Source organism: Phaseolus vulgaris, chromosome 3, assembly GCF_000499845.2.
Source record: "Phaseolus vulgaris cultivar G19833 chromosome 3, P. vulgaris v2.0, whole genome shotgun sequence".
Classification (NCBI taxonomy): domain Eukaryota; kingdom Viridiplantae; phylum Streptophyta; class Magnoliopsida; order Fabales; family Fabaceae; genus Phaseolus; species Phaseolus vulgaris.
This window is the reverse complement of record NC_023757.2, coordinates 30,825,558-30,847,171: the sequence shown is the minus strand read 5'-3', so window position 1 is coordinate 30,847,171 and position 21,614 is coordinate 30,825,558. Positions and strand designations below refer to the sequence as shown.

At 33.3% G+C, this 21,614-nt stretch overlaps 3 protein-coding genes across 9 annotated transcripts; 1 reads left to right on the top strand and 2 right to left on the bottom strand.

The window, feature by feature from the left end:
* The first annotated feature begins 255 nt into the window (after positions 1–255).
* LOC137807094 (uncharacterized) lies at positions 256–11,034 on the top strand. Of its 7 annotated transcripts, none has more exons than XM_068607547.1 (25): positions 256–580; positions 849–912; positions 1,060–1,151; positions 1,296–1,351; positions 1,473–1,548; positions 2,525–2,591; positions 2,721–2,787; positions 2,926–2,992; positions 5,212–5,295; positions 5,372–5,413; positions 5,563–5,718; positions 6,932–7,009; positions 7,367–7,435; positions 7,533–7,598; positions 7,704–7,832; positions 7,973–8,029; positions 8,203–8,292; positions 8,485–8,550; positions 9,202–9,270; positions 9,343–9,447; positions 9,583–9,708; positions 9,921–9,979; positions 10,082–10,118; positions 10,313–10,533; positions 10,665–11,034. In XM_068607547.1, the coding sequence occupies exons 1-24, from the start codon at positions 395–397 to the stop codon at positions 10,520–10,522; spliced, it is 2,118 nt and encodes a 705-aa protein (XP_068463648.1). In that variant the 5' UTR covers positions 256–394; the 3' UTR covers positions 10,523–10,533; positions 10,665–11,034. The 7 variants fall into 7 exon arrangements, 4 of the variants coding, with proteins under 4 accessions (XP_068463648.1, XP_068463645.1, XP_068463649.1 ...); XR_011080469.1 differs by having other exon boundaries at positions 263–580; positions 9,353–9,447; XM_068607544.1 differs by having other exon boundaries at positions 263–580; positions 1,045–1,151.
* Positions 11,035–11,402: 368 nt separating this feature from the next.
* On the bottom strand, positions 11,403–13,114 carry LOC137807095 (diacylglycerol O-acyltransferase 3-1). The gene is made up of 2 exons (XM_068607549.1): positions 12,669–13,114; positions 11,403–12,270 (listed from the first exon to the last, which is right to left on the bottom strand). Exons 1-2 carry the CDS (start codon positions 13,071–13,073, stop codon positions 11,560–11,562), a joined length of 1,116 nt encoding a protein of 371 aa, XP_068463650.1. The 5' UTR covers positions 13,074–13,114; the 3' UTR covers positions 11,403–11,559.
* Positions 13,115–15,787: 2,673 nt separating this feature from the next.
* On the bottom strand, positions 15,788–20,720 carry LOC137807093 (INCREASED PETAL GROWTH ANISOTROPY 1-like protein 2). The gene is made up of 7 exons (XM_068607543.1): positions 19,746–20,720; positions 18,791–19,285; positions 18,577–18,708; positions 17,699–17,880; positions 17,479–17,590; positions 16,495–16,638; positions 15,788–16,220 (listed from the first exon to the last, which is right to left on the bottom strand). Exons 1-7 carry the CDS (start codon positions 20,274–20,276, stop codon positions 16,113–16,115), a joined length of 1,704 nt encoding a protein of 567 aa, XP_068463644.1. The 5' UTR covers positions 20,277–20,720; the 3' UTR covers positions 15,788–16,112.
* Between the last annotated feature and the right edge of the window lie 894 nt (positions 20,721–21,614).

The window sequence follows — 21,614 nt, the reverse complement described above, 5'->3', positions numbered from 1 at the left end:
CAATTCATTCAAACAATTAATCATTGAAAAACTTTAGTTTGTATAAAGTTAGTAATTTTACATTTAAATTATTAAAAATCAAGACTTAATTACATTTTTGGTTTCCATATTTTACAAAAATATATAATTTTGATTTTAAAGTTTATTTTCTTGATTTTTAATTATACCAGATTTTGATTATGAATATTTGTTACATATTTTATTTTTATTATGTAATTTTATTGGATTTTTATTTTAATCTTGAGACCAAGTAAAGGACCCTGGTCAAAAAAAGGGAAGAAAAGTTTTCATGTTTGAGAAGGAAAGAAAACAGCGCGGGTTTTGAATTTTGAGAGGAATTGGCTTGATTAGAGAGGGAGAGAGAGAGAGGAAGCATAGCGTAGTTACAGCATCCATGGATGTGGAGGACTGGGATTTGAGTGCAGAGGACCTCGATTCCCTTGAAAGAGACGCTTTCCAGAAGATTGCTCAACTACGCAACCCTCCTCCTCAATCTTCTCCGCACCAACATTACAATTCTGCAACTACAACAACGAATCATTTCCCACCAAAACCCCTTCCCAATTTGCGTACCCAAACTGTAAAGTTATTATCTTTTCTCATTCCCGTTACTTTGAGTGCCATGGGCACTTCTCTTTGTTTTCTTTTTTATGTCGTTTATAAGGTTAACTTAGTCGTTTCGATGTTAAATATTCTCATGCCTATGTTATGTCTCATTTAAAATGAAGCAACTTAGAGGAACAAGCACAAGCTGTTTGACAGTATTATGAATTATGAAATCATGAAGTATATATGACATTTTGGGTAGGAACATCGCTTTGTGTTTTAGTTTTATTGCTTCCATCCAGGTTGGTGCTTCGTCTCAAGGAGCAAGAGCATTGCCCACGTCATTGAAATCAAGGACAAACAACGGTGTGCTTACTGTCTTTTGCACCATTTTCTTATTCACCCTTTCTCTCTTTTGCACCATTATGCCCAATGGTCTTTGAAAGTTTAATTTTCTATGGTGATGGTGATTTGCTGGTGTTTGTTTTATTTATCCAGCTTTGTGTGTTGCAGACGAACATTCCAAGAAAGGACTGATAAAGTTTTCTGTCAAATTTTTTCTTCATTCCAGTGGAAATATTGCAGCAAAGTTTCAATATGACCAGGTTTTATTGACTAAATCACTAGCAGAGTATTGATTTTATTATTCAATTCTGAATCCTTCACAAACAAGGCTTTGTCTTTGTTTGACCATATACATGTGTAAGTGTAGAGCTCTGGCTCATACTTTGGAATTTGTTTTGCACCAGGTAGTAGTAGCTACTTTTCGAAAAATCCCTAATTCTTCTTGGAATGCAAAAGAACGGTATGTTTCTCCACCCTTCATCCAATTTGTGTGTTTGTGCGCTGCACACCAGTGTGAGCATGTGTTAGTTTTCTGGATTGGCTACTTTGTTGCATTAGCCATATAAACTTTGAGCTTGCAGGTTATGGGTATTCCCACTATCTTCTTTGTCAGAAGCAGAGAAGTTTCTTGGAGAAGTATCAGGTTATAATATTCAGGTAACGGCTGCTTCCTCATCATTCCCTTTTCTTTATAGTTAGGAAATTGATGTTAGTATGCTACTATTTACCATCATAAGAGAAACAACCTTGACATACACAAATTTTCTTTTCATAATAATTTTGTTACCTTGAGTGTGAATCTTGGATCAATAGTAAGACTGATACCAGTGTCTTCATTTGTGAGGGAGGGCTTGCGTGTTTGTGTCCCTCTTCTGATTATCACAGAAAAATCCTCCCTTTTTTCTTATTTTTTTGGTAATTTGTTTAACTTTTAAATTTAAATTTTAGGCTTTGTCCAGATCATGAGGATATCTATTTAAATTTTGCACCCACTTAATAATTGAGTGTGGTTATTAGATGAGCAAGTCTGAGAGAAATCTTTTGAAGATCTTTTTTATCTTTGATAATTGTACTGGCGGTTTGCGTATAAGGTAGTGAGTGGTCTTTTTTTGGAGCTTCCTCGTTCCTTTTGTTAACTAATTGGTTGTTTTATGTGGTTCTTCTGAATTATTTTGTTTGGAGAGAAACCGTTGCACGAGTTTCAAATCTTTTCTGTGTAGATTAGAGGAAATCCTTGATGTACATGTTTGTACTGAATTCTACTATGATTTTTGAGTTTCCTTTTTTGTTTTAATTTATATTTGTTTCAAGGCATTTCCCCCCCTTTTGTCTCTTGCCAATTACAACTTTAACCCTTTTTTATTTACCCTTGGATGTTTTAATAATGGAAAGACAGATTATTGAAAAAGTAAAGCATCGTATGTGGATAATAGGACTAGGACAATCAAAGGTTGGATCTTGGATCACTGATTCTGTAAATTTTTATTCATTGAGTGAGAAAAACATGTTATCCTAGAGTAAGCTTGTATATCGATTTTTATGTTTAAGTTTGTGGTTTTTTTGACATTATTTTGTTTCTTAACTTCATTTCTGTATCTTTTAGTCTTCTTCACTTATTTAGATAATTTTATAGGTTGAAAACTTGGATCCCTTAGTGCAACGTGCCATTGCTGCAGCTTCTGCAGTTCCAGATCTTCAAGGTATATACTGAATACTTTCATTATCAATTTGTTCTCACTTTTCTTGGTTACAAGGCTTTAGGTCTACATTTGTGCTTTCTTTTTTGTGAAAATTTCTGAAGTTGCTATTTTTTGCTGCTTTACTGAAAGATCGATACTACAAGATCCCTAGTTATATTGAATCAAAGCTACTGCCATTTCAGCGAGAAGGTGTTAGGTATATAGTGACCTGATCACTTTTTCCTCTCTCACCATTCTCTTTAATATGAATCAGTTATTGTCTTTTATTTTCCTTGTCTGTTTGTTTTTTCCTCTCATGCATTCATTTTAGTTATTAGTTATTATTTGTTTTCAGGTTTATATTGCAGCATGGGGGACGTGTTCTCTTAGCAGATGAAATGGGACTAGGCAAAACATTGCAAGTAATTCACTGTCTAAAATTAAATTATTTCCATACTTGTACTGTGCATCATGTTGTATAGCAGTGTTTTGCTTCTTTAAAACAAACAAACAATTTTTTGTGGTGGAAATAAAACGTTGGCAGGATTTCTGCTTTTCTAATATCTATTGTGGTGTCATAAATTTGGTTAATTATTTTTCTTCTGTAAATAAAAAAATTGCATCTGTGTCTTGGATGTTAATTGACTCACGATAGAAATCATCCTTAATGATTCAGTAATATGTCTAACTTAAGTAACAACAGTACACATAAACAACATTACAGTCACAGTAGCACTGATGTAGAAGTGAGTAGCATTCATTTGTTGTAACTTGGGGTTGTGCAATATGTCAGAGTTACAATCTTTTCTTTGGTTGTTAATTGTTAAGTTGGAACTCAATGGGAAAAGTTGGAACTCAACAAATTAAATAAATAATAATTGTTGAGGTCTAACATTTACTATACATAGGGTTAAAATAGAGCTTATAAAGGCTTTCAATCCTCTCTCATAAACTAGTTTTTGGTGTTGAGTTAGACCTAGTCCAAATTCAAGAAGGATCATACATGTGAGAGTTGAAAGGGAGTTGGTTGTCTCATTGATAACCCTCAGTTGACAATTCCCATAGGAACAATTTCATCTATCCTCTATTAATGCATGTCAACCATATCTTATCTCACTTGGAGCAACTTCACCTTGTTGATCGCTTTGTTGATACACTGGTGGATCTTTCTATAGATAGTACTTCCTGAATTTTTACCCTTGCTAATGGTCACATGATCTAATATGGACATCCCAAAAATGCGTTATAGAAAATCACTCAGTAAAACCAAAGTCATTTCCAATGATGAAAGTTTAATTTCATGTTTCATAGTGGAATTTCATTCATCATAATCAAAATATGATAGGTTCCCAACCTCTATGGGGGAAGTCTCTTAATGTTTATGGCCCATATAGAATCATCCAGGCAGGTAAGGGAGAGTTAGTTATGGAGAGAGAAATTGATACCGAATCTATTACTTGGGAGAAGAAGGATGTAGGGGTGTGGAAGTTTATTGTTGTAGTGTGGTGCAGGTCTAGAGTGTGTACTCTGACTTGGGAGGGCCTTCTTCTGTTGCGTTTTCTCTTATACTTGTTGCTTATTTTCAGAAATGCAAATACATCAGATTTCTGATAGAGGTTCTTGTAAAATAATTGCTTCTCTTATATTTCACAAAATATAATAATCTTATTGACCAAAAATAAGTTCATAATGCAAAAATAAAATAGTATGGTCAGCAGACAATATAAAGACTTATTTCTCCTAGCAATTAGATAACAATAACATTACAAAATAATTGATAATGATCATAAAAATATGCTGCCATGGTCGCTATCCACTTAAAACTATGCAGAATCAAACTAAATCACTGTTTACAGGATGGTAGTTGGTAGACCTGAACGCCTGCTAATATTTAGTAACGCTTGGAGAATTATTTAATGATGATGAAATCCATTCCTAGAGTGCTAAAATACACCTTCAAAACTAAAATATACTAAAACTTAATTTATCAACTGTTTGGGTTGTGGTTGTACTTGATGAGTGAAATATGAATTTGCCATGGAGTGGTTTTTATTCCTTTCTTCTCAAAGCACCATCCCTGACATCAGAAAATGGCTCAAGAGCTGCTTAGGTGTGTCGCCAAAAATAAATGGCACTTCAAAGTCTCTTGGTAATTTCTAAAAGATGACTTGAAATGGATAAAATGGAGAACAAACATAAAAAGATGAAAATCAACTGGAGAAACAGGAGCAAGGTGAAAAAATAATTACCATTTAATTGCATAAGACAAATAATTTACACAAACAGGTGATTTGCCTGGGATTTTGATGATATGCCAACAAATTTGGCTCAAAGAGGCCTGTTGCCATGGGCCACATGGGAGTTGGTATGTCAGTTGACAACACCAGCCAGATGCACCAACGTGGTGTGTAATAGACCATGCAAATCTACGCTTTGAGTAAAATGTTTCTATTCTACAATTATGTTATTTTTTCTCGCCTTGTTCTGTACTTTTCTGCAAAACAACACATAAGAGGGGGGCAGGGAGCAGACAGATGATGATGGTGGAGAGCCTTAGATTTTATCAAGTTTCATTCTTAAAATTTCAAAAATTGCCTTCATTTCTTTTTAACAAAATTGATTTGCTTGTTTTATTTTGCAGGCCATTGCTGTAGCTTCATGCATTCAGGAGTCGTGGCCTGTTCTCATAATTGCACCATCTTCATTACGCTTGCAATGGGCTTCTGTAAGAATTGCCTTTTTTCATTTGATAGAACACATTTGGAAGGCTAATTTATGCTCCCTGTTTTGGTTCATTTCAGATGATTCAACAATGGTTGAATATTCCTTCATCAGATATACTTGTATGCTATTCATGATCCCTTTATCTTGTTTGTTCTCTTTGGTTTGTGTAGAAAACTCTATAAGATCCGTTTTTTGGTTGCTTAAGGTTTCTATTCTGATAAAGTATATAATTTAGTTTTGCATCCTGAATTCTCTTCTGATAAAGTAGATTGTCTTACCTCAAAGTGGTGGATCAAATAGAGGAGGTTTCAATATCATATCTTCAAGTGCCAAAAACAGCATTCGTCTGGATGGACTATTCAACATCATCTCATATGATTTAGTGCCAAAGCTACAGAATATGCTTATGAAATGTGACTTTAAGGTTAGCACCTTCATGTTATCTAATTTTTCTCAATTTCACTGTGGTTTCTATGTTCTTATATGATTTAGTGCCAAAGCTACAGAATATGCTTATGAAATGTGACTTTAAGGTTAGCACCTTCATGTTATCTAATTTTTCTCAATTTCACTGTGGTTTCTATGTTCTTATCTTAACCATATATCAGTATTTGATTTTAACCATTCCTTGAAGGCTGAGTAAGTACAATGAATGGAGGAAGTCATCTATATATTATCGCAATCAAAGTGTTGAAAATTTGAAATACATTAATTTGTTTAAGTATTTCATGTTTGTAATACTAGGCAATTAAGCAGTGGGTTATTTGACAATGGGTTGTTAAATAGAAATTGTAGCTTGTGTACTGAACACTTTCTTGGTAGAGAGAGCATCTTGTACGGTCATGGTCTAGTGGAGTGGTAGACTGTATAGTGTTTGTAATCATTGTTCTGTTAGTTTCCTTTTTCTGTTCTAACTAACTGTGTATCTGCTTTCTGGTCCCCTTTATAAGGGTGATATGCATACGGCCATAGGTGATGCTTCAACAATAATTGACAGTTACTGTGTTCTTTTGCATCTCTTCTCTACTTGGTAATACGAGACTTGTTTTTGTCTCCATTTGTTGGATTGTTTTCTGTGTATTGTGTTTACTCTGTGCTCTTCTGCACAACAGAAATGCTATATAGATTGATGAAAACTGTGGAGGAGATACAATATTTACTATTTCCCCCTTCTTTGGGTCTTTTGTCTGGGAATTCTGTTAGTTATTGATTATTACATGAAAATGGCTTCCATTATCCCACTCAAACCAATTATCTGATAATGATGATGGCATTTGTTTTACATGCTATCATTAGTTTGAGGTTGCATGAGATTTTCAGAGTATCTAGCAGCTATTGCATCTCTATCCTGATCCAAAAATAGTGAATATACAAATCATTTTTTTTTCTTTTGTTTCAATTATGGTCTCTTGTCCTTTTGGTAACATTTTTTTTGAAAAAAGTTAAATGATTTGAGCAAGGGGCTAAATAGGATTTATTTTTATGTTTCAGCGTCTTTTTAATTATTGTGTTTCTAGAATCAAAGCTTTTCCTGAATTTATGTCTGGGACCATAATTCTTTGCCTGCATACATGGTAAACATTGCTCCAATTATTGCTGATAAATCACACTCTTAGCTATGAACTATTTTTATTCAGGTTGTGATTGCTGATGAATCACATTTTCTGAAAAATGCTCAGGCAAAGAGGACAACTGCTTCTCTTCCTGTCATAAAGGTATTCACTCATTTTGAAAGGACAATCACATCATGTATACCTATATCTAAATTTCTTGTTAAACAGACAGAGAAAACATATAAGGAAAAGATAAAAGATAAAGGGAGAGAATTGAATGGATAATTAAACAGGAGAACAAGAAAAAATAAGTCTATTGGGTGTACAGAAGCATCTGCAAAGGGTCTAGTACTCTGCACCCTTGTTCCCCTCCTCCCCTAAAGGAAGTCTGATTTCATATGTGAAACTAAAATGTAAATTTCGTTTTAGCTTCAATTGCAGTATAGACTGTCTGCGCTAGAGTTCCCTCTGTCAAATTCTCGTGCTTTTTTTGACAACAAATTATTGTGAAATTTTCAGAAAGCTCAATATGCATTATTGCTTAGTGGAACACCCGCTTTATCCCGACCAATTGAACTATTCAAGCAGGTAACTTTTTTTTAATGTCTATTTAGGTTTAATACCTCATTAGTGTTTGGCATATCGGAGTATACATTTTAATAATCTGATTGAAATTGTGCTCTAGCTGGAAGCTCTGTATCCTGATGTATATAAGAATGTTCATGACTATGGTAACCGGTATTGCAAGGGTGTAAGCCATCTCTTCATTACTGATAAAATTCTTTTGATTAGCCACTTTTTCTTTTGGTTTTAATGGATGAGCATTAATGCTGCCATTATGACATGGATCTTCCAGGGATTTTTTGGACTTTATCAAGGTGCAAGTAACCATGAAGAGTTACACAACTTGATGAAGGCAACGGTGCTGATTCGCAGGCTTAAAAATGATGTTCTTACTGAACTTCCTGTAAAGCGCAGACAACAAGTGTGTATATTTATCACCATTTCTTCTCTGCAACATTTTATGTTCTGCACACTTTTGACTGTTTATTTCAATCTGTGCACACTCATTTTCTATGGAACTTTAGAATTGATTATTGTATTTGTTTGGTAACTGATTCACAGGTCTTCCTAGACTTGGCTGACAAGGACATGAAGGAAATTAATGCTTTATTTCGAGAGGTAATTCAACACATCTGCTGTTCTTCTTTGTCTTTAGGATTGATTTTCCATTCAAAAAGTAATTTTACTTCCTTTGGCTAGACGGTTTGTTGTATAACGCACATATTATGAGCAATTTACTTGACTTGCTTTTGCGGATAAAAAGCTGACCAATATTGATTTTTCTCCTGCAGTTGGAGATGGTAAAAACCAAAATTAAGGCTGCTAAATCACAAGAGGAGGCAGAATCACTCAAGTTTACTCAAAAGAATATAATTAACAAGGTATTAATGTAATGAGCTCTGCTCACAATTTCAGGTTGTGCTGTTTGTTTGAAAAATTGTTGCTATTTCCTAGATGTAGAACATATGTTTATAGTTTATTTTCTGCAATGCATGCTCTCACTCTGTATGTGGGGCAATTTAAAATTTAACTGGTTGTGATTAAACATAGAATTTTGATTCATTCAATTCCAGATATATACTGATTCTGCAGAAGCCAAGATTCCATCTGTTCTTGATTATGTTGGAACTGTCATTGAGGTACTCTTCTCCTTCACCTTGTTGTAGCAATGGAAGATTAATACTTTCAACGCTGCAGGTGTATGCAACAAGATCCATAAGATCTGTTTTCTGCTTTCTTTGTCCGAGTATACTTGCATATATGATGTTTAGTTGTTATCTAATCTCATACTATTCAATATTGTGTTGCATATCCTTAATTTTGATAATGACAAGCTCCAAGCTGTAGCCTGTGTTCAATTCTCTGTTAGAAAGTAAAGTGGGGATAAAGATTCTGAGAAAAAAATAGAGAACTTTCAGTGGATAATTACAGTCGCCAGTACTTAAGGTTGCTTCCCTGTAAATTATATTTCTACATCATTGATTCTGGGTCTCAAAATTATGCTGCAGAAAATGGCAGTTTATGAATCATGATGCTTTCTTGTGCCTGCCACCAGGCTACTGGTCACACTGTAATGAAAAATTGTTTCCAAACTACACGTTAATTGTATACCAGAATAGATGTGAACAGATCATTGTTGAGTTGATTGATTTATCTCATGCTTCATCCCTAACCAAATGAGTATAATTAATTGACAACAACGGCATCTTCAGTTTTTTCTTCTTAATATTTCTTAATTTGGGTTTTTTGATCATTGGAAGTGGTAATGTTATGCTTCCTAATTTTTGCAGGCAGGTTGCAAGTTTCTTATATTTGCACACCATCAGCCAATGATTGATTCGATACATGACTTCCTTCGTGTAAGTCCACTAAAATATTATGCATCTCATCATGAAATGGTAGAGTCTCATGAAACTGTTCAAAATTTCTAGAAGAAAAAAGTGGGTTGCATCCGGATTGATGGAGGTACGCCTGCTGCTTCCAGGCAACAATTGGTCACTGAGTTTCAGGAAAAAGAGTCTATAAAAGCAGCAGTGGTATGGTAATTTTTGTTACAAACATCCTTGTAATTATTTTTCTGTTAACTCTATTGAACTCTTTGCTGGCTTGGACTATAATTCTGGTGTAACGGTTCAATTCGAGTAAATGAATTTCTGTTCATATGTCTGCAGCTATCTATTAAAGCTGGAGGCGTTGGGTTAACTTTAACTGCTGCCAGTACAGTAATCTTTGCAGAATTGTCTTGGACTCCGGGTGACCTAATTCAGGCTGAAGACCGTGCTCATAGAATTGGCCAGGTATCCTTGAACATTGGTGTTGTTTAGTACAAAGAGAGATGAAAAAAGAATAAACCCCTCTGGTAGTTTAGATATCAATAGTACTCATGAAACCATGGAAAAAAGTGAGATTATCTCCATATAGAAAAATTCTTCCATGCTTGGCTTATTCTTAGTAGCCAAGGTGCTATGATGTTCTGATGACTCTTTCACTTTCTACTTCTTGTTTTTAGGTGTCTTCAGTAAATATATACTACTTGCTTGCAAATGACACGGTTGATGACATCATATGGTGTGTTTTGTGCTTTTCTGCTGTTATCTTAAGCTTGGTGGTTGGTTCTGACTTGATTTCTTAGATGTGTTAATAATATTATACTTTTTTTTCACTTCTTAGGGACGTAGTACAAAGCAAACTGGAAAATTTGGGGCAGGTAAATCTCTATTCTTTTAGGAACTCTATCATATTGAGATTAATTATATATGCAGTTTCTGTATAGTAAAATGATATGGAGGTCCGAGTTATGATTTATCTTTATACCCTTTAGAGAAGATTTATACCCAAGTAAGTTTTATAGTTGGGATTGATGCTTTTAAGATGCATTCTGAATTTAAGTTATTGAAACAGATGTTAGACGGTCATGAAAAGGCCTTAGAGGTCTCAGCTAGTCTGCCAGAGAATAGCCCTTCAAAGCAAAAAACTCTGGACCAGTTTATTAGAAGACCTGAAAACATGGATAGCCCTTCAAAGCAGAAAACACTGGACGAGTTTGTTAGAAGATGTGATAACATGGATAGGTTGGAACATGACGCCAACCCCAAACGTTCCCGAAACTGACCCTTGAAACGGTAAGCAAAATGTTTCCTGCTTATACATGTTTGTATGACTGCTTACAGGTGTAATTTGGATTGGTTTTTTCAATGCTTGAGCATGTCACCATAAATCCCAATAAATATTTCTTTTAAAATTTTAACACCAGGTGTTCAAAGTGGAGTACAATTATCGCACGTTGGCACCCTTGCTCGTCCCATGAAAAGAGGGGCTTCTGAAGCAGGAGGGTGTAGCTTGTCAGCACAGTTTACAACTCTAAACTATGCAGCTGGTGCCGAAGGAACTTCACGGTTTTGTAGAATATGCATGGGATGAAATCAAGTTTCTCAACAGATTTAGGCTTCAGATTCCCTTTAGCATCTTGTTCCCATCAGTTTTTCGTGTGGGACATGTATAGAGTACAATATCATGATTGAAGCTTGTAAATTGCTTTACTCGGTGCAAATTTTGATACATTGCCATGTCATGTATGATATTTAATTTTCTAACAAGAAGCTAAGAACTTGAGTTTTGTAAAATCTACTAGTCAAGTCTCCTGAACGTGGCATTCTCATTTCAAAAGAACAAATTTGGTTGTATAGTCACGTTGAGATTGGTTTAAATCATTCGTTTGATCTCTATAGTCAAACAAAATTAAATCTATGGTATACTTTTTAATCTCCTTCAATCTTCCAAGAATTTTTAAACAATGAAAACTAGAAGAGATTAAAAACGATACAATGAGTAAAGACTAGAAAATGATTTTTAATATAACTAGACAGATTAAATAAGTAATTAAACCTATAATTTAATGCTAAATATACTATAAGTTCGGATGTTGCTGTGGGCGAAGTGGAACGGTTAACTGCTGCTAAATTATTGTACAAGAGTTAAACAATGGAATGACTTTCTAATTAACAAGGAAAGGATTCATTATCATATATCAAATAGTTTATATATACAAGAATGAAAAACTCGAAAAAACGATTGCTAATAATGTTTCTTCCTGCACAAGCGAGCGTATATATACATTTATCAATAGCACACCAGTTGTTTCCACAACATCAAGTAGCCGTAGTTGCAGCTGCCATTCCTATATCTGTGCGATTTTCCCCTAAAAATCTAGCAACGATGGCATCCACATCCTCCAAGCCAACCCCAATGAACAGAGGGTTGGCAGGAATCTTAACAGAATCATCAAGTCCCTCAGCAAGGCTATGAGTAATAGAATTCTGAACTCTCACATTGGGAGCAGTTTTGCACTTGCCCATGCACTTACATCCAACAACAGCACCACCTTCAACACCCACCACTCTTTCGAACTCTTGCAACAATGCAGCAGCTCCTGATCTTTTGCACTTGTTACCCATGCAGACCTCAATCCTCTTCTCAGAACTGGTGGTAACTACAAAATTCTCTCTCTTAATACCACCATCTCTAACACTGCTAACAGAGATATCATTCTTAGAGCACAATTCCATGGCATCACGATGAGAATTCTCCTCCTCAACAATGGGGGTGGTCTTGGGTAGCAGGAATTTATCCACAGGTGCAGCAGGGGCAACAACACTAACACCAGCTCTGAAGCTGTTCATGTCAACCACTTGATCACAACCACAATCGCTGTCACTTGATTCAGAAGATGAAGATGAAGATTCACTCTTCATTTTGGAGGCTTTGAGTTTAGCCTTCTTCTCATGTTTCCTCTTTTTCTTCATTTCCTTCTCCTTTGCTCTTGCGGCTTCCAACTCTCTCAGTAACACATCGCCCGCATCCTGCACATGGTCAAACAACAAACATTTTATTGGGTGAAAAACTTCAACTATCATTATCATTATTATTAGAGTTCTAAATATTTTTGTTTATATTACAGTTAATATAGTTATTGTAAAAATTGATAGACCTATTTCATACGCAAATATACATTCAAAAATTTTGATCTCCTTAAAAATTTTCGCATCGTGGGATATTATTTCATCCATAGCATCTGAAAGTGCATAATTTGAAAAGGGAAATAAAAAAAACAGAACGAGGTCAAATTCGTAAAGTACTGATCAAGTAGAAATCAAATTATAACAAAACATTATTATTATCATTATCATTATGGGAGAGCAAGCAAGGGATAAACACATAATTTTCAACAGCAACAAGATAAAAAGGGGGGAAAGTGTACCGAGGTGAGGTTTTGTTGAAGATCATAGAACATGGAAAGCTTCTGAGGATCCGAGGCGAACCCTAATTTGGAGAAATCCTTCAGCAGTTTCAGCTTTTTCTTGGGAGAGAGAACCTTTTTGGTGTTCTGGTAATACTGCAGATGCCCCTCGTCACAGAAGCCAGAACCCGTTCCCATTCTCACCGCAACACGAGGAGGCACGCCACGGGAACGCGTGTGGATACCAGGGCCGGAGACATAGCTGACATGACGAAGAACGGTGCCAGAAATCTCCATGCGTGACGACGGCGAAGAACGATGCAAAGTGCTTTTTCTCCTTTCTACTCCTTCCTTGGTTGCTATATGCTCTTTCTTTAAACAACTTTTTTTCTTTTGAATTTTTTCAGTAACGTGGCTCTCTCTCATTGGCTCTTTCTGACGTGGCGCATCCTTTTGTTTTCCATCTGGTGGGCGCGTGACCGTTTGGGCTTCCCACGTTTATCTTTCGTTCCGCGCACGAATAATTTTGATCTTGGCCGTTGGATGAACCGCCCAGCATCCTGCGGTGAACATGTAACCAGAGTGGCGAAATGTGTTTGGAATTTTGCTGACGCGTCACCGTTTTAAAAGACACGTGGGCTTAGAAGGTGCCTTGTTGTGACAGATAGAGATCTCTTCTAATTTTATCTCCATTGGATAACGATTTGTCTAAATCTATCTCTTATCTTATTTTAACAGTAATTTTAGAATTTACTTTTAACTGTAAATCTTTTAAAATAACACGAAATAATCAATCATTATTCATCTTATAACAATAATTACTACTATTAAATTTATATTTAATATTTTTAATAGATAGACAATATAAACATCTTAACAAATAATAATACATGTAAATCAAACAATATATTTTTAACAGAATTTTTTAATTAGTTAAAAATTTAAAAATATAAAGAATGTGTTGATATCTATCTATATATATATATATATATATATATATATATATATATATATAAATAAAAAATGAATTAAAAAATTTGTGACTTCTATTTTGCCGTTTGAAATACATTGCAACAAATTATTTTAAGACTGGTATAACTTTTATTTAATAATATTCGAATTATTCGAAAATAATTTATTTAATGTAACATCTGTTTTTAAAATATAAATTAAGAAATTATTACACATTATGTAAAACTTTCTAGATTGCGGTTATTATGTACTAGTGGGAAGTGTATCCACTTTTTTATTTTTATTATTTATATATAATTATTTTTAATATTAAAATTAAATAAATGATATAATTATTTACACACTCATATTGTCAGTATAGATTTATAGTTAAGCATAGTATGAATCAGTAATTACAAATATGAAATTATAAGTAAAAAGTGAAAAAATAATAATATATTTTATTTAAATTAAAAAAAAATCCATCAACTGCTCTGTAATTATTTTTTTAAAATTAAAAAATCTGCTTTGATAACTACTCATACAAAATGACAGTAGAACTAAAATAGAATAATAAAATAAAATATTATATAAAGATAAAATAGAAATAAATTGTTCTATATCAAATAAATAACTGCTCATGCTGATTCAAATTATTTCGTAAATAAATTAATCGTTTTGTTGATTCAAATTATTTTGTAAATAAAATGAAAAACCGTTCTCCTGATTCAAAAAGAAAAACAACAAATAAAAAATTAAATTTAAAACTTTCTACAAAATAATCAAAAATAGTTATTTATGAGAATTCTCTTTATATTTAACTATTCTTTTAAAAAAATTATATATAAAAAAAGTTACAAAATAATAAAAATAAGAATAAAATAGAAATAGAAAAAAAATAAAATAAAATATTAATATATAAAATATCAATAAAATGTAACTGATTTTGAAAATAAACCAACCGTTCCTCCACCTGTTTTTCAATTCATAACTGTTTCTCCACATCTTTTTTAATTCAAAACCACTCTTCCACCTCTCTTTCAATTCAAAACCGCCCCACTACAATAATAAGATTAAATATTAATATAAAAATAAAATGGAAAAAAAAATGAAAAACAGTTAAGAGGGGAATAAAGTTTATATAAAGGTATAGATACCGATATCGTTAAACCGCAATTCTTTACATAGTTTGTGATTGATTAAGAATGTAATTTTTTTATGCTATCAATGTATAAACCTTTTAAAGTCTTATCAAATAACTTTATTTTCTGTGTAATATTTATATTTAATATAAAATAAATATATATATATATATATATATATATATAATAAAAACTATAAATAAATAAATTATATTAAGTCATACTTCATGTACTCATGAATATCTTACAAAACAAAGTATTTTTACAAATAAGACCATTGAAAAAATCGTTTGTTGCTATAATTTCATAATTCCTGATTATACAAATACAATTAAAAGTATAAGATGTATATCAAGTTCAGCTTGAATTATTTTTAAATTAATGTGAAAATTTATTCAATTCAATTAATATATATATATATATAATATTTTTATTAAATTTTTACTATTTATATTGAATTTTTCTTTATTAATAGAAAATTTAATTAAAATACTTAAAAATGCATATTTTTACACTATTCAAATAAATATAATTGATTTATTGTAATTACTTTAAATTTAATTTTTGTAATAATTTCTACTGAATTATTATGTGAAAATCTTTACTAACTGTTTCAGAATTGAATTTATCTATACACATCGTAAATTTCACCGCAGTAATAAAAAATATACTTCTGTCCTTGGTAAATAGTAATTTAAGATAATTTTTTTTTATGTTGAAACAAACATAGATAATGTGATTTTCACACTTTCAATAAGAAATTAATCATTCGAACTGATCATTATTTTTCTCTTATTTTCATTTAATGTCCATTTATTATTGAAAGAAGTGAGTGAGTCTTATATATATATTTACTATCGAATTTACTTTGATGATAAAAAATTATCAGTGAAGTTTTTATCATTACTTTCACTCCAAATCAGAATGATTGTTACAGGCACAAAATTTTCAATCTTAAATGAAAAGAACGTAATTTTTCCTATAGAACGCGGTGGAAATCGCTTCAAAAGTGTTTTTCCTAAGCTCTACACAAATTGAACATGACTGTTATACTTTTAAAGTGACTGGATAAACATTAATCACATGCACCTTCAAAAGGCACAGTTTCTTCTTCTTCATTGTCTTTGTTACATGCACCTAACAGACTTCACTGTTGAAATTAAACTACCCTGAACTGAAGACCCTATTCCTAGGTTATGACATGTTGGGAGCTGACAGATTATTAGCCATTTGACCTTACTATGGAGTGTTCTTTCTTCAGAATCTCTTGATGTCTAACCACCATTGACATTGGAGATGAGAAAAAGAATAATGAATTACCCATCTTTTGTAAGCATTAGTAACAGCATAAAATAACAGTGGTTTACCATGATTATGGTATGCCAACCAAAAGTTCTCGAGACCCTGCTAGGTGTCCTGGTACACGTTGTCGCATCTCTTCAAAAGCACACATTGTTTCTGCGTCCAATCCTCCAGCAAACTACAAAAACATGCCAAAATAAGTGTGACAGCCTGGTACATGAGGAGACATATTTTGAAAGGTAAATATTTCATTCAATGAGAGTGGTCTTCTGATAACATGTACAAGGGTTAGTTCTTTTGGTGTAGTTATTGGGGGAGTTTAGGGCTTCAACTTATGATGTGCTCTAGTAACAAATTTCTGAACATTTACTAGTTACACATTTCCAACCCTCAGAGTCCGAGGAAAATCAGAAGTCATGACAAAAAATCTGCAGAAAGATGCTCACAATTACCTGATGAGCTCTGTATGCAAAATGCACACCCTGAAGCAGAAGAGAATCTTGAATAGATTCTCTGTCAGAATTGCGAATGGATTCAAGTTCCATGGTCACTCTTTTCATGTACATTTTGACCAGGGTCATGGAAGCCTGCTTTATCTGCATATAGATGATATATCACTCATTAACACAAGTTTTACAATGTAAATTTAGCATGTGCACACTTTCCTATTTATTCCCAAAGACAACAACAGAAGAAGAAAAAAAAATCTTCAAAGGGTTTGTTCAAAAGTTTCTCCATGAGAGAAAAATAGCAAAAAAAAATGAAATTAGTTTCTCTATAAGCTACAATTAGCTCATGCACGAGCTGATTTGTAGAAGTTATTTCCTATTGGCTTCTCAAAAATCCTGTTTTTAATTCATGTATCAGTTTTAGTCTATGAGAAAACTAATTTCATTTTTCTTATTTTTTCTCTGCTAGAAGTGTTTATGGAGAAGTATCCTCCAAACAGGCCCTAAGAGAAGACAAAAAGCATAAGAAACAAGCATGCTTATATAAATGCAAATGACTTATGATAAGAAACACTTGGATTATGATCATTGGAAATGTATGGTCATCTCCTGTAGTTGTTGGTGATCAGTAACAATATTTTGAATAAAAATGGATTTTCTATCTCTAAAGAGGAAGTCATATAATATGCCTCTACAAACAAATTAGATAGCCACATCTTCTAAGTCATGCAGTAAACAGACTCTGGACTAATACATCCAAAACAAAATGCATACTTCATTGGATTTGTTAATCATGACTAAAAGCAAAACAATTGATGGTGGATGTATGAGACTTATCGCAGAAAGGTTGAATCACAGCGACTTGCTTTTAAACAATCACAATATCATTCAAATAATGTTTGCATATTGAACATTGATCTCGTTTCAAAGGTATATACTATGTCCAGTCAATGTTTTCATTTCAAAGTTAAAGCATAAAAATCATACATTCTTCATTATTCCAGAATCAAGCATCCATGCAGTTGGAATGTTGTACACTTGATATGAATGTATTACTGAACTTCGTAGCTTGATTAGCCTCTGTATGATTCTCTCAGACCTGTTACAATGAGATGTAAAGAGAGACAGAGTTAGCATCCTTGACCTGTAAATGTCTTAACAGTGATTAATAATAAATAGGAACATTATCTGGATAGATATATCTAACTTGTCTAATAGGCTGCCCATCTTTTTTAACGCAGCCCCACATGGAATGTCAGGATCATCCTTGTAGGAGGAAATTTCCTGTTCTAACATTTTAAGTTCATGATACTCAACTGCAGCCTCTCTCATTGCATCAGCTTTCTTCTCAGGCCACTTAAAATGCTTCAAGACGGCACGCTCATCAGCCTGCAGAATACAGGATACAATCCTTTGACTTTTTAAAAAAAAACAGTTATAATTTATGTTGTGCCACCTGATTACAACACTACGTAACAGTGGCATACTTTTATGAATCTTGTAGTACAGTTTCATTTTCTGATGAAACTTCATTAGATGTACACTATTAAACTAAACATTAATATTCAATATCTTAACTCATGCATTTCTGCATAAAACCACCTTCCCTTGTAGGGATTAGATCATTTATGAAGGCTTAAACTAAATGCAGCAGATCAACTCAATGAACAGGAAAGTATGGATATAATATACCATTTTTTGTCTTGGGAACAGGAAAGGAAGATGACGTTAAATGCTAAATCAATGAAGTTATCTTTCAGAGTCCATATAAAAGTATTGCCTCCATTTCTTGTTACAAGTCACTTTTAAAGAAAATAAATAATTCTAGTTTTCTGTCATTAATTTTATTTTCTTAGTTATACCTTACAAAAGGAGAACAAGAGTGTAAAGAATATTAACGTAACAAATAAGATCCTAGGAAATTACAAATAAATTTAATAAAATTAAGGAGATTTAGTACTATGCTTAATCTGTGTGTTATAAGTGGAACAAAATTTGATATCTTAAATGATAAATAATTATATGAATTGGCTGCTCAAGCGGCAGTAATAGTCTCCCAGATAAACAATTTTGCTAGAAACTTACCAATGATGATAGTTTTCCATCAAGCCAGTTAACAAACTTTAAGACCTCTTCAATATCCGTGAATGCTGCATCTACTACTTTCTTTATGAGGTCATTAACGAACTCTCCTTTTGTTTCAATATCTGCCCTTATCTGGAAAGGATGGTGAGTTATTAGTATCATTAAATAATAGTACACATCTCAATGTTAAAAATACATTGAATGCAAAGCTTACTGCTAAGAGATGAGCTGAACGGTTTTGAATTTCTCCCACAATGCTACTGTGTGCACTAATAACTACTGGTCTCGGATGATTCACTGGTCCTTTTGAGTCTATCTTTCCATTTTTGTTGTTTAAGGACTGAAATAGTTCAACAACTGCAGGGGCCTTTTGGGTGTTAGATAATCTTGCTGAAGGCCGAGATGGAATTGGAGGCGGTGGAGGTGGCGGAGGGGGCTGCAGGCATGTTCTCGGTGCAGAATTTCTTCCTAAACTCGTAATTGGTGGTGGTGGTGGTGGAAGTGGCTGCAGGCATGAATTGGGTGGAGATTTTCTTCCTATACTTATAGTTTCATAAATGGAAAAACTCGGGGTTGGTGAAGGAATTGATGCTTTAGCAAAATTAACTTCAGGAGCACCTTCCTTTTTCACTCTAGACAGTTCCAATTTGTCAGCAATGAGTTTTTGTATGTCTTTAAACTTGGGACTCTGGTGTTCTCCTATTGACTCCTTTTCATCCAAGAAAAAAAAACAGTTTCATTTCCAAGATGTCAGTGACATACATTTTTATGCATAAAACAGACACATGATCTTAATTTTGTACCAGTATAAGTGTAAACAACTCACAACAACATGAAAAATCCAATCAAACAGTGATTGATGACTGCAATAATCGAATTAACCACACTTGGGATTAAAACCCAATAACAAAATTACAATAGTTAGAACTTTAGAAGGAGATTCAAAGTTTGAGAAATTATTATATGGTCCTAAACCTCTTCATGACCATGGTCTCGATCAATCATCAAGAGTGACAGATAGTCGAGTTTGTCAATTCATGACAAAAAATTAACAAAGCTCGGATTATGTGTCATGTAAAAGATTAACTAGGACTATGGTGGTCAGGAAAAATGTAATAGTTTCTCTTCAAAATCCATATTTTCTGAGGTAAAATATAACAAATTCTCACCTTTCCACTGTTGCCAATGCCAACAGTAGCTTCCTTAGCTTCAGCAGCGGCAAGGTTCCGAGTGAGCTTTGTGTTCTGAGACTCAAGCTCCACATTCAAGCTCTTAACTTTATCCAATTCCTCCTTCAACGCCAGCACCTCAGATTGCAAACTCTTGATCAAATTGTCGCTCACCTCAAGCTTTTCCTGCAACTCCTTCCTCTTCTTCCCATCAGGGTCATCATCTTCACTCTTCTTCAAATCAAAATCCCCAAGCCTTCGCCGTGACCGAGCAACAACGACAACCTTAGCCTCCTCAGCCTCCCGACCCTTTTGAGACCTCACAACAGCACCCCTCTTGGCCCTTGAAACGTCCTTCAAGTCCGTGGGCACTGACTTGGCTCTGGTTGATGGCTCTGGTGGTGACTTTGGAGCCTTGGGAGAAGCTCTGAGGCGTGGCTGCGGTGGACTCTGCAGGGACTTGTTGCTGTCACCTTGCTTCTTCAACACAGTTCTTGCAGTGATTGGTGAAGATGGCGTTTTTTGCTTCATCACTGAAAAGGGTGTGTCTGATGAGAGATGAGAAAAAGATGAAAAATTGAGAAAAGAGAAGAATAATAGGCTTTGTTTGTGTGAAACGGTGACGGTGGCAGTGCCATGCAGAAGAACGACAGAAGAGGAAAAGGTTATGGGAGAAGCGTGTCCGTGTGTGTGAAAGAAAAAGTGTGTGCCACCTCGTGACACAACAGGGTCGCCATAGATGAACAAACAACACCTTCAAATCAAACAAAGCGTGTACAATAAAATTGACGTAACACAAGTTTTTTCTTTTAAAAAAAATCTTCCATTGGAAGAGATAAACATTACAGATATTCTGTATTGTTAATTGTTTAATTTATAAATTCAAACAATTAAATTCATAAACTTATAATCTAATATAAAATCTTAATTTTACAGTTTTTTCACAGGAGTAATTATAAAGTTTAACGGTGGGTTATGGAATGGAGAAAAATAATTAAGTATGAAAAACATATATAAATTCTTAAATGGTGGATTATGGAGATAAATCAGTTACAGTTGTATTTTTAATTGCAGTTCTCGCAGTCGTAATTTAGAGATAAAAGGAACGAATATTCCCTAACAATCTTACATAACTTACATATGATATTTTCATTTTTTTAATCTACACAAACTTTCCTCAATTTGGATAACAATATGATATTATATATCAATAATTTTTTTATTTTGTAACAGTGCGAAAGTCAGAATTTTTTTTGTTTTATTATGTGTCTTGTGTGGAAGTATACATGTAAGCAAACAGCTAGCAGAGGCTAGTAGGTGTAACAAAGGTTCAACGTACTTTACACTCACAAAAAAAAATTAAGTATATGATTTTAGGACCTACAATATGATAATATTAGAGAGAGAAACACAATTTTTTTTCAAAAAAAAAAAAAACAAAATGATTGATCATAGGATTCATGGAGGAAAAATAATTGTTTTATGTAGTATAAACAAGAGCATGTAAATACATTATCATCTAAATAATTTTTATGATAGGTCTAATAATTTCACACTTTTAATAATAAAATTATGGAACTTCCAATTTCAAAACATATTTATATACAAGATTCTCTAACTTACTATCTTAATGAACTTTAGATAAAAAAAAAGTTATATAAAGAGCATTCAATTAAAATTTATTATATTGATCAATTTGTTAACACCTATAATGATATTCTAAAAATTATTATAATTTTTTCATTAACGATGTTGATTTGTTATCCTATTTAATTTTTTTTAAAATATTTGTGTTTAAAGATAGTAAAATGATTAAAATAAAGAAAGATATAAAGTATTTTTTTTTTCAGAAGAAAGATATAAAGTATG